This window comes from Hemitrygon akajei, chromosome 26 (genome assembly GCF_048418815.1).
Source record: "Hemitrygon akajei chromosome 26, sHemAka1.3, whole genome shotgun sequence".
NCBI lineage: Eukaryota > Metazoa > Chordata > Chondrichthyes > Myliobatiformes > Dasyatidae > Hemitrygon > Hemitrygon akajei.
This window is the reverse complement of record NC_133149.1, coordinates 28,799,965-28,811,965: the sequence shown is the minus strand read 5'-3', so window position 1 is coordinate 28,811,965 and position 12,001 is coordinate 28,799,965. Positions and strand designations below refer to the sequence as shown.

The 12,001-nt window shown below is 38.6% G+C and overlaps 1 protein-coding gene across 9 annotated transcripts in view; it reads right to left on the bottom strand.

Annotated features, from left to right (window-relative positions):
• The window catches only part of opcml (opioid binding protein/cell adhesion molecule-like), a 2,143,861-nt gene that overhangs the window by 43,826 nt on the left and 2,088,034 nt on the right, over nucleotides 1-12,001 (bottom strand). For all 9 annotated transcript variants that reach the window (XM_073029750.1, XM_073029746.1, XM_073029745.1 and 6 more), the window contains one exon: nucleotides 10,314-10,465. In XM_073029750.1, the coding sequence (XP_072885851.1) occupies nucleotides 10,314-10,465 (152 nt within the window). The remainder of the gene's footprint in view (nucleotides 1-10,313; nucleotides 10,466-12,001) is intronic.

Here is a 12,001-nt window from a genome sequence, read left to right as displayed (position 1 = left end):
ACAATTATTTATGTATGAGACTCAACAGGTAGCTAATGCTGCTCCGTTATTCAAGAAGGAAACCAGGGATAATCGGAATTCAAATCCGAATCAGAATCTGTTTTAATATCACTGGCATATTTGTTGTTTTGCTGCAGCAGTACATTGCAATACATAATAGTAAAAGATATAAGTTAAAATATGTATATATATAAAAAAAGCATGTAAATTAAATAAGTAGTGCAAAAAAAGAGGAAAAACACTGAGGTAGTGTTTATGGATTTATTGTCCATTCAGAAATCTGATGGCACAGGGAAAGGAGCTGTTCTTGAAACACTGAGTGTGTGTCTTCAGTTCCTGTACCTCCTCTCTAATGGCAGCAATGAGAAGGGAGCATATCCTGCAGTGTTAGGGAAGTTATTGGACAGAATTCTTAGGGATAGGATTTATGCGCATTTGGAAAACTTTGGCTGAATTAGGGACAGCCAGCATAGTGTGGATTTGTGTGTGGCAAGTTGTATCTTACTAACTTAATTGAGCCTTTTGCTGAGGTGATGAGGGTGATTGATGAAGTTAGAGCTGAGGATGTTGTTTACATGGGAAGTTCAAATGCAAGGAGACAGTACACTCTTAAGGATGAGATCCTTAACAGTGTTGATGAGCAGAGGGATCTTGGGGTCCAAGTTTATAGCTAACCGTAAGTGGCTACACATGTTGACAGAGTGGTTAAGAAGACATATGGCATGCTTGGCTTTATTAGCTTAGACATTAAGTTCAAATGCCAGGAAGTTATCTTGCAGCCTTATAAAACTCGAGATAGGCCATATCTTGAGAATTGTGTATAGTTTTGGTCACTCTATTATAGAAAAGGTGTCGAGGCTTTGGAGAGGGTGCAGAAGAAATATACCAGGATGCTGCCTGGATTAGAGGGGATGTGCTATAAAAAGAGGTTGCACAAATTTGGGTTGTTTTCCACTTGGGCTATGCTCTCACCTGTCCTCTTCGCTTCGCCTGTCCATCACCTCCCTCTGGTTCCACTCCTCCTTCCCTTTCTTCTATTGTCCTCTCCTATTAGATTCCTTCTTCTTTAGCACTTCACCTCTTCCACCTAGCCCCTTCCAGCTTCTTGCTTCATCCTGCCCTCCACTCATCCACCTTCCCCCTCACTTGGTCACACCTATCACCTGCTAGCTTGTACTATTCCCTTGTGCTCCTATTCTGGTTTCTGCATCCTTCCTTTCCAGTCCTGATAAAGGGTCTTTTCCTGAAACGTGACTGTTCATTCCCCTCCATAGATGCTGCCTGACTTCCTCTATCATCTGGTGTGTTGCTGCTATTTGTTCTCAATCTCTGACGGGAAACTCTGCTGTCTGTGAGAGATGGCGGACATTTAGTTCTTGTTATGAGAGGGACCCCATCAACCTGCTGGGAAGTACACAATGTGGTCAGGCGATTCGGGGCAGTGGCACAGGTGGTAGAGCTGAGGAGTCACAGCTCCAGTGACCTGAGTTCAATTCGGACTTCAGGCCTGCCTGTGTGGAGTTTGCAAGCTGTCCCTGTGATGAAGGAAGTTCCCTGGGTGCTCGGGTTTCCTCTTACATTCCAAAAGACATGCTAGTGGTTTGTAAGTTATCCAGTCAATGTAAATTGGTCTGAGAGATGTAGAATTGGTTACAGGGGAAATCAGTGGGTGAATGAGATTGATCTATAAACTAACATAGACTAACATAGCTATAAGATAACACAGACTCAATGGACTGAAATAGCTTCCTTCTACATCATAAGGAAATAATGGAATATGAACATTTTGGAGAGTGAGCTAGTATCTGAAAATGCCAAGATGATGGTGAAATGAACTGACTAATCCCTATTTTCAAGTTTGATTTGTTCAACATAAAGAAGCGTAGGTTTCCAGAAAGATAGACTGCAGCTTCTGACACATTTGAGAATGTCAGATCTTCTCCAGAACATTGCACAGAGTAATTATCACTTGTCACTTGGCTGTTGCTGTATGAGCAAAGCGCATATATGTCCTACTTAAACCTCACAGGTCTTTGTGCTCCGTGCGATAAAACATGGAGCTTCTACTGTTGAGCTTCAATTAATTTGATGCACAATTTGCATGCAGGAAAAGTGATGGATCTATATATACTCAGGCAAGTTATTTCTATGAAAATACAGAAATGTAGGAGCTCACAATTATCTTGGCCTCTACTAGTCAGTAGCTAAAACCCTTCTCAGCTTATGTCAACAAATAGGGAGAACATAAGTGGGGAAATATCCAGGACATATTTGAAGCTAACTGCAATTATGCATAATCTACATATCAATTGGATTGGCCAAACTGGAAAAGGTATTATGGAAGAAGAATTTATGGAGGGATTGCTTCTTAGAGCAGTATGTTATGCAACCTATCTGGAAATAGATTATTTCAGGTTTGGTGATGTGTATTGAGGAGATTAGTAAGAGATCTCTGGGTTAAGGTTCCCTTGGCAGTGATGACCACAATATGATAGCATTTCAGATAAAGTTTGAGAGTGAACAATACAGTATTAAAACCACTGTTTTCAACTTAAATAAGAGCAATTATAGTGATCGGGAGATAGCATTGACTGAGGTGAACTGGGTAAGCTACAAGACAGGTCAGCAGATGAATAGTGGTCAATAACACTGAGCAGAAATACATCCCAATTTAAAAGAGGGATTCTACCAAAAGATACAAGCTGTAGTTAACAAAGGAGGCAAGGATACCATTAAATCGAAAACTCACTAAGGTTGGGAAAATTTCAGATCCAACAGCGAAAGACTAAAAAACTCATAAGAAAGGTGAAAATTGCTATTGAGAGAAAAATTACAGGTAATATCAAAACAAATATTAAGTTTCTATGAATAAATAAACTGTAAGAAGCAAACTAAGGTAAGTGCAGAACCTTCAGAAAATGTGGCTACAGTGTTAGAGAAATACTCCATAGATCCTACTGTGTGCAAAAGGGCCAGCCAGTATGGATGTGGTGGGACAAAAGGCCTATTTCTGTGCTTTGCAGCTCCATGACTCTAAGGTATGTATGTCAAACTCAAGGCCCACGGGCCAAATCCAGCCCGCGGTGGAATTATCTTTGGCCCGCGAGATAATATCTAATTACTATTAAAGCTGGCCCCAGTAATCGAAGCGCCTATGGCGTATGATATGGCTAATCTTAAGATCTTAAGGCACAAACTAACAGAGATGGGAGTAGACTCTCACATGGTGGCTTGGATAGTGGACTACTTGACAGATAGATCTCAGTATGTGCGGTTGGGAGACTGTAGGTCTGACACGGTGGTCAGCAGCACAGGAGCGCCGCAGGGGACCGTGCTCTCTCCGGTCCTGTTCATCCTGTACACATCAGACTTCCAATATAACTCGGAGTCCTGCCATGTGCAGAAGTTCGCTGATGACATGGCCATAGTGGGGTGTGTCAGGAATGGACAGGAGGAAGAGTATAGGAAACTGATACAGGACTTTGTGATATGGTGCAACTCAAACTACCTGCGTCTCAATATCACCAAGACCAAGGAGATGGTGGTGGACTTTAGGAGATCTAGGCCTCATATGGAGCCAGTGATCATTAATGGAGAATGTGTGGAGCAGGTTAAGACCTACAAGTATCTGGGAGTGCAGTTAGACGAGAAGCTAGACTGGACTGCCAACACAGATGCCTTGTGCAGGAAGGCACAGAGTCGACTGTACTTCCTTAGAAGGTTAGCGTCATTCAATGTTTGTAGTGAGATGCTGAAGATGTTCTATAGGTCAGTTGTGGAGAGCGCCCTCTTCTTTGTGGTGGCGTGTTGGGGAGGCAGCATTAAGAAGAGAGACGCATCACGTCTTAATAAGCTGGTAAGGAAGGCGGGCTCTGTCGTGGGCACAGAACTGGAGAGTATGACATCGGTAGCAGAGCGAAGGGCGCTGAGTAGGCTACGGTCAATCATGGAAAACCCTGAACATCCTCTGCATAGCACCATCCAGAGACAGAGAAGCAGCTTCAGCAGCAGGTTGCTATTGATGCAATGCTCCTCAGACAGGATGAAGAGATCATTACTCCCCAATGCCATTCGGCTTTACAATTCAACCGCCAGGGGTAAGATATGTTAAAGTGCCGGGGTTAGGACTGAGCTTAAGTTACCATTCAATGTATTTTAGTAAACTATTTAAGAACTTTTTAAAAGCTATTTATTAATGCTTTTTGAGAGGGTGATTTTAGATGCATATCATATTATACTGAGTTAAGTATTGTATGTAATTAGTTTTGCTACAACAAGTGTATGGGACATTGGAAAAAATGTTGAATTTCCCCATGGGGATGAATAAAGTATCTATCTATCTATCTATCTAATGCTGAGTTTATTCAGGTACCAGGTTTTCAGGGTTTTTAGTGTTTATTCGGCAGTCTTGTTCGGCAGTCTTCTTCATAAGAAACGGAATTTGTAAAGTGAAACACTTTGTAGTTATAGCAGAGACTGAGACACATGAGAGCAGGCTGAAAAAACGGAGGCAACGAAAGCTGCGTTCGCACGCGTCCGACTGATCCGGCCCGCATGAAGCTGCATTTTGCTCAATCCGGCCCGTGACCTAAAATGAGTTTGACACCCCTGCTCTAAGGCAAGGGGCACTGTGGCCTTTATAGCAAAGGATTTGGAGTTTAAACACAGAGTGGTTTAATTACAATTATAGATCATACATGGAATACTGTTCATATATTTGGTCCCCATGCCTAAAAAAAAATCTTGTGATTAGAGGTCTTCCTATCAAGAGGGGCTGGTTAGTTTAGGTCTGTCTTCCTCGGAGCTTAGCAGAATGAGGGTGACCTTATTCAAACCTTTAAGCCCGCTTATATGTGGAACTGATAAGTAAGGCTTTAGGCCTACTCCGGGCTGATCCAGGGTTCGGATCTGAGGACTCAGTTTTGGGTCAGAATGCTGTTGTTCACTTCAATTGTTTGCATGATTTGCATTGTTTTTTCTTTCTTTTGCACATCGAGTGTTGGTCTTTTTGTTTTTATTCTTTTTGTTCATTAATTTGGGTTTCTTGCTTTGTGGCTTCCTTTGAGCAAGCAGATTTCAAGACTGTATAATTTATACATTCTTTGATAACAAATGTCTTGAAGTTCCTTATGGGGCTTGACAGGATCAATGCTGAGATGATGAGAAATTTCTTCACCCACCAGATAATGAATCTTTGGAAATCTCCACCTGAAGAGCTGGAGGTTTGGCCACCAAATCTATTAAAGACAGTGGTTAATTTTCTTTTGGATATCAATTGAATTAAAGGATATGAGAATAATAGAGGAAAACGGCACAGAAAAAAACCAACCATCAGGATCTTACTGATGAGTAGGCAGACACAAAGAGTCAATGACTCTCACTTCCAGTTCTTACTTTCTTATGCTCTGAAAATGCCGCCAAACAACAAATTTCAGAGCGTATGACAGTGACGATAAACCAGATTCCAATTTTGATTCTGACCTGTGGCAATAAACTGGAAATTGAACAATCTTGGAATTATGTGGTTTACAGAGGTTCTAAGTACCTGGAATGCCTTTACCCTGCTGCCAGGTTCTGAGGTCAGGCAGGAAAAATGAGACAATAAGAAGTTGGCAGGAAAAAGTAGTGAAAAGCCTGAATAACTTATAACCAAGACCACAACAGTGAGATTGTGATCTGGAATAAACCCTATTAAAAATATAGAACTGTGCACAATAGATTGTGGTATTATCCAAACTAACATTGTGTACAGTGCAAAAAAAAAACTTATTCATAAGCTACTGAGATTAAGTGAACATTATCACAACATACTGCTACTAATAATGTGGAGAACTGTGCAGGTCAAGAACATCATAAGCTCTTAGAGAAGACAAATAATCGGTACATGCATTTAATACAATGAGTGGAGTAGAAAGGTCTGAAATAATATGCCAGCACAAGCATACTATGGAACAAAATAAGTCAGTTGATTTCTTGGCAAGTATCTCAAACTATGATACAAGGAGAGAGTATTCATCCTCTGTAATCAGTTAATTACGTTTAAGTTGAAAGAATAGCTTTACACAACATAATAAAAGTACATAAAAATAATGTACATTGCTTTTAGTAGATATATTAGTAGATATTACATAGATTTCTCCTCGCAAATTTCTACAGATGTACTGTGGAGAACATTCTAACTGGCTGCATCCCTGTCTGGTTTGGGTGGGTGGTGGGGGGCTACCGCACAGGTTCGAAAAAAGCTGCAGGAAGTTGTGAACTCAGTCAGCTCCATCATGGGCACTAGCCTATGTAGTATCCAGGACATCTTCAAGGAACAATGCCTCATAAAAGGCGGCATCCATCATTAAGGACCCTATCACCTAGGTCATGCCCTCTTCTCATTGCTACCATCAGGGAGGAGGTACAGGAGCCTGAAGACATACACTCAGTGATTCAGGAATAGCTTCTTCCCCTCTGCCATCAGATTTCTAAATGGACATTGAACCCATGAACACTACCTCACTACTTTTTTTGCAACACACACAAAATGCTGGTGGAACGCAGCAGATCAGGCAGCATCTATTGGGAGAAGCGCTGTCGACGTCTCGGCCTGAAACGTCGACAGTCCTGATGAAGGGTCTCGGCCCGAAACGTCGACAGCGCTTCTCCCTATAGATGCTGTCTGACCTGCTGCATTCCACCAGCATTTTGTGTGTGTTGCTTGAATTTCCAGCATCTGCAGATTTCCTCGTGTTTGACTTTTTTTGCACTACACTTTAAACTATTTTATATATATATACTTACTGTAATTGACAGTTTTTTATTATTATGTATTGCAATATACTGCTGTCACATCATAACAAATTTCATGATGTATGCCAGTGGTATTAAACCAGATTCTGATTTCAATGTGATATTAACAGTTATTGTTACACTGACAGATTTAAGAACATTGGGCCATTTTCAGTGAGGTTAAAAGGTAATCTGATGGAAGCTGTCAAGTTTATAAAGGATTATTTTAAAGTGAGATAGATAGTTTTTTATTGATGAATGCAAATGTAAAGCAAAAGAATAAGCTGAACAGGTTTGCAGAATAAAATAAAATGAGAGGTTAGCAAAAAATTTGGAAACAGAGGAGTCGAAGATTGCCTGCCAAGTTTCATTGTTGAAGCAGAATCCTGGGGTAATTTACAAGAGAATGAGGTTGTGTGGTTCAGAGGCATAAAGTCACAAGTGCAAAAGCAATGGTCTGTTTCCGTGAGTCCATGTCCAATGAAGACACTGCAATCGATTCGCAAGCATAGAACTATTATTACTGTCAAAAATCCTCGTATCCTTTATTTTGAAACAGTTCATGGAAATAACATGAGTCTCACGTAACATCAATAAAATTCATTTTCTCACCTGGTTCTAATTTGGTTTAAAAATGCTGTGTATATAATAGGACCATTTAAAAATTGGGGTATGGCTTGGTGAGAGAGTCCGTGTGTCGACAGATAACTATGGGACATTACTAGTTAAGCTACATGGGGAAGCAGAGATAACAAAGCTTTTTTTCCCCCCAAGTTCCAGATATTGCAGAACATGTATTTTGAGTGATAAAAATTGTGAGGTGAACTGATAGGTATGTAGGAACGGATAGTGATCATAGATAATGATGATAGCAATGGGAGGAAAGTTTTGAATAATAGTATGTCACTATGGAATGTGGTATCTAGCCGTTAAAATGGAAAACAACATTCCAAAAAAAACTGCATTTTCATTTTCATTTGGTGTCATAAACCAACAAGTTGCTATTAGGCAAACAGTACACTATGCTCAACAATAAATTACAGAGATATATTATTGTTACATTTGTTTTAAGGATTCTCTGTTGACTGGGATTGCTAGATATTGTGACTCTTCAATCACAAGAATCATCACAATCTGGGACTACCTGATCACAATTATTTCAAGACTTTGGGAATAACTAACCACATGGAATCCTCGACATGAAGGCAAACTAAACCACGAAGACTCTTAGACACAATGACTATCTGATCACAAATGGAATCTCCTACTTATCAATGAGTGCAGAGAGGGGCTATTATATAATTTTCAAGAAATAGCAAACACATAGCATTGGAAAAGTTATTAAATAAAAGAATACTGCAGGGGTATAGCAGCTTGGGTTTCTGTTGTATTGGAGTTGGGTTGTCCATTTATTTATGTAATGATTCTTATTAATTAAAATACTATCTTTTATCACTAAATCAGTAAACCAAAAACAGCTTAGTTTGTTCCTTCAATAAAATTATCCATTGTTTGGGCTTGCTGGACAAAGGACGACCAAAATCCTTGGAATCAGAATGGAATAGGGCACCTTTATGGGCCGTGTGTTGGATAGTTCTTGCCAGCAGACTTGCTGTGCAGTAGATTAATGCTTATAAAATAGCACATAAAGTCAATCCAGCCATCTGTTGTTGATAAACACAGGCTTAATAAGCAATAAGAACTTTATAGCCAACCATGTGCTCAACATTGAAATTGTTCATTTAAGCAATAAGATTAAAAGAAAGTTTATAAATTAAAACAGATACAATATTGGTATATTTACATGTTGGTTCTGGAGTATAGTGTCACAGAATATGCTTGATATTGATACATGCTATTGGGGGTAAATCCAGAAAAAGGGTCATAAAATAAATTTGGACTATTCTTATTGCTGTATATGTGGACAAGCTACAGCCACACCCAGGATTATTTATCAAGTGTCATCTGCCCAATAGTTAGCAAACATAATGAATGAGGAATAAAAATGAGGCTGCTGTACAAGTATCTAACTTCAGTAGAGGTCAGTACAGACAACAAAGTATTACGTGAGAAGAAAGAAATGAATATGTATCAAAGAGGAAATTGCCTTGGGTGCTAATTTGAAAAATTGGATTTTGAAGGCTTAGCCACATAGTCTCAGTTTATGTGAAATTGTAATTGAAGAGTATGCACTTCTGGGTTTTGATTGTACAGAATCATGTCTCAAAGAATATAGTCATTTCAGCCTTTAACGGACAATTTATTTGAGATACAGAGTTTTAAATTAAAATAAGGTAATTATTTTTCAATTTCTTCAGCTGGGTCAAGATATTTATTGTTCTGTTTAGAGTTAATGAATAGTTCATGTTTGATGGATCAAATTAACATTCCCATTTCAAACCACTTTTGTCCATAGAGACGTGTTTTCAAGAGGCTAATTTTCTAGTTTGGGGAAGGAGAGGATAAAACATTAAAAATAATCCTAATCATCTCTTCATTGGATGCTCAGATGAATCATAATCTAAAGACACTGAAGTTTTTTTTGGCAGTCAAGCTGGCCAGTATATGATTAATGTTCCCAATTTGAAATAATGAAAATTGCTTTGACTATTTTCCAGATCTAAGGACCTAGTTGGAAAATGCCTGTGTGAAATTGATTAAAAAGATCACAACACTGGAAAATAAAACAAGTAGTGAATCAATTATAAAGAACAGCAAGAGAATTATATACAAACCCAATATTATATAATATTTCACACCAAGTCCCCCCAAAAAATACAGTCACAGCAGCAGGCATGGCTTCCATTAATATTAAACTTCCCAAAGAAAAAAACGGATGATGGTGAAGGAAAAATACTGATGGATGCATTAACTTGTTATTTCAGGAATGTTTTTCCATTTAATTAAGGTTATATTCATGTACTTATTCACGCAAAACAATAGCCAAAATTATTATGAGCCACAGACATACAAAGCTTACTTATTCCTTGAGAAGAATAAAAATGGCTGTAATGGTTTCAATTCAGAAAACTAATTTTTCTATAATGTAAAATGTACAGTCGTGTATTTCTATTCATTTTATTTCAATCATTGCTTCTTTACCTCTACATGCACAGTTAAAGAGCTTCAAAGTGCAAACTTCATTTGTAATGTATTCTAGACAAAATGGAATCAATAATTTATCAAGTTATCCAACCAAAAACTTAAATCAAGTTGTTAATTCTAACAAAAATCTAGGGCATATAAAATGTTCCAATAAGATGACAACACTCTTTAGATGAAAAAATATCGCAAATTCTGGCATGACACTGGGAGTGGAATAAGGTAGATTACTGGTCTCTCAGTTCCTTTTGCATGATAGGGGGAAGAAGGGATGTAGAACTGGAGATAATCTGCAATTGGGACAAATTATTAATTTTTGTAACCATCTCCAAATAATTATTAACAACTCCACTGTGGTATAACCCTTTGTCCTGTGAAAAAAATAGCTCAAGGTCAAACAACTTAAGTTATTATCAATTCAGGCTTGAGCTACGTACCAAAGAGAAGAATGCTTGTATTTGAAGCGCCAAGTTTGTTCATTGCAACACAGGTGTAGTTTCCATAGTCCTCTTCCGAAACATTAAAGAAAGTAAGCACAGATATATTTCCATTTTTCTTAATTTCTATACCATTGAGTCCATTTAAAAGCCTGAGAAAAACAAAAAGAACTTTTAGTTTGACCTCTGTAATATATCTCATTATTTTTCTGCAATCTTTCCAATAAATATCTAAAATCTCACCACAAATTTAACTAAGTGACTCCTGAGTTGGAACACAAGATTCAAACTGTACCATCCATAGCTTTCATTTGCTATTGAAAAGGTATTATATAATTTCTTATCCAACCATAACTTAAGCAATTTAATTTCAATTGTCAATGCATCGGGGGTTCTTCCAACTGAAAAAGTACCGCTTCTTGTTTTAAAAGTTTCAGAGGTTCAGTTTCAGCACCTGAATGCAAACACTAGTGGAGTAATTCATGTGACATGATGTATTGTCCGTTGTTTAGCACTCTCAGACTTTTAAAGAACTATGATGCATGAGTAAATTTCCTTGGCTCCAGGAATTTGTGCATCTATTTTCATGGAGTTATTTCTCGTCAGAATTTGTCTCTTCAGGTGAAAAGCCAATTACCAAGGAGGACCAGTCAGTAACAGGATCTCTCCATCTCTGGGAATTTATGCACAGGTGATAGACTGAGTCAGTTGGACAGACAGTTCAGCTTAAAACAGAAAAGTCAAAACTAGAATCACACTGAAGATTACACATTGCAGACTTTAAAATAGAATGTCATCTCATTCCACAGTAAATTTCCAAAACCATGGCTGAACTGACTAATACTTGGGAACATTTCTGTATTCAACAGTAACTCCCAGTTCTTGAGGATTGTTTTGCAATTCACCCCTCACCTTACACACACACACACACCCACCCTAGAGGCCAAGAGGCACTTACTCATCTTTATCTAATGGCTTTCTGTAGAGACACACGTCACTCCTCAAATGTGGCAAGGAATACAGTTACATTCCTCTAGTGTCAACATTTCAAAATCATTTCTGATTTGAACAAATGCTTTTGCTTACATTTCTTAATACATACTAGTATATTTCATCAGACCAAATCTAGCTATTGGCATTGAAAACTCTTATCATTCAAACTGTATAGAGCAAGGTGTATTAACCAGACTGAACAGCCTGCATAATCATAGATGAACAATTCTTTTCCTTGTACTTTCTCAGTCCTCTTGAGAAATCTTGGAACAGTTAAAACAATAGAAATCTGTCTTTGCTGGCAGCATGTACTACAATATTTGATTGAGTGTTTGATGGCTCTGGGCTTGTACTTGCTGGACTTTAGAAGAATGAGGGGGGATCTCATTGAAACCTATCGAATATTGAAAGGCCTAGATAGAGAGGACGTAGAGCGGATGCTTCCTATAGTGGGGGAGTCTAGGACCAGAGCGGACAGCCCTTTAAAACAGAGATGAGGAGGAATTTATTTAGTCAGAGGGTAGTGAAACTGTGGAATTCATTGCTACAAACAGCTGTGGAAGCTAAGACACTGGGTATATTTAAAGCAGAGATTGATAGGTTCTTGGTTAGTGAGGGTGTCAAAGATTATGGGGTGAAGGTAGGAGAATGGGACTGAGAGGGATAATAAATCAGCCATGATGGAATGGTGAAGC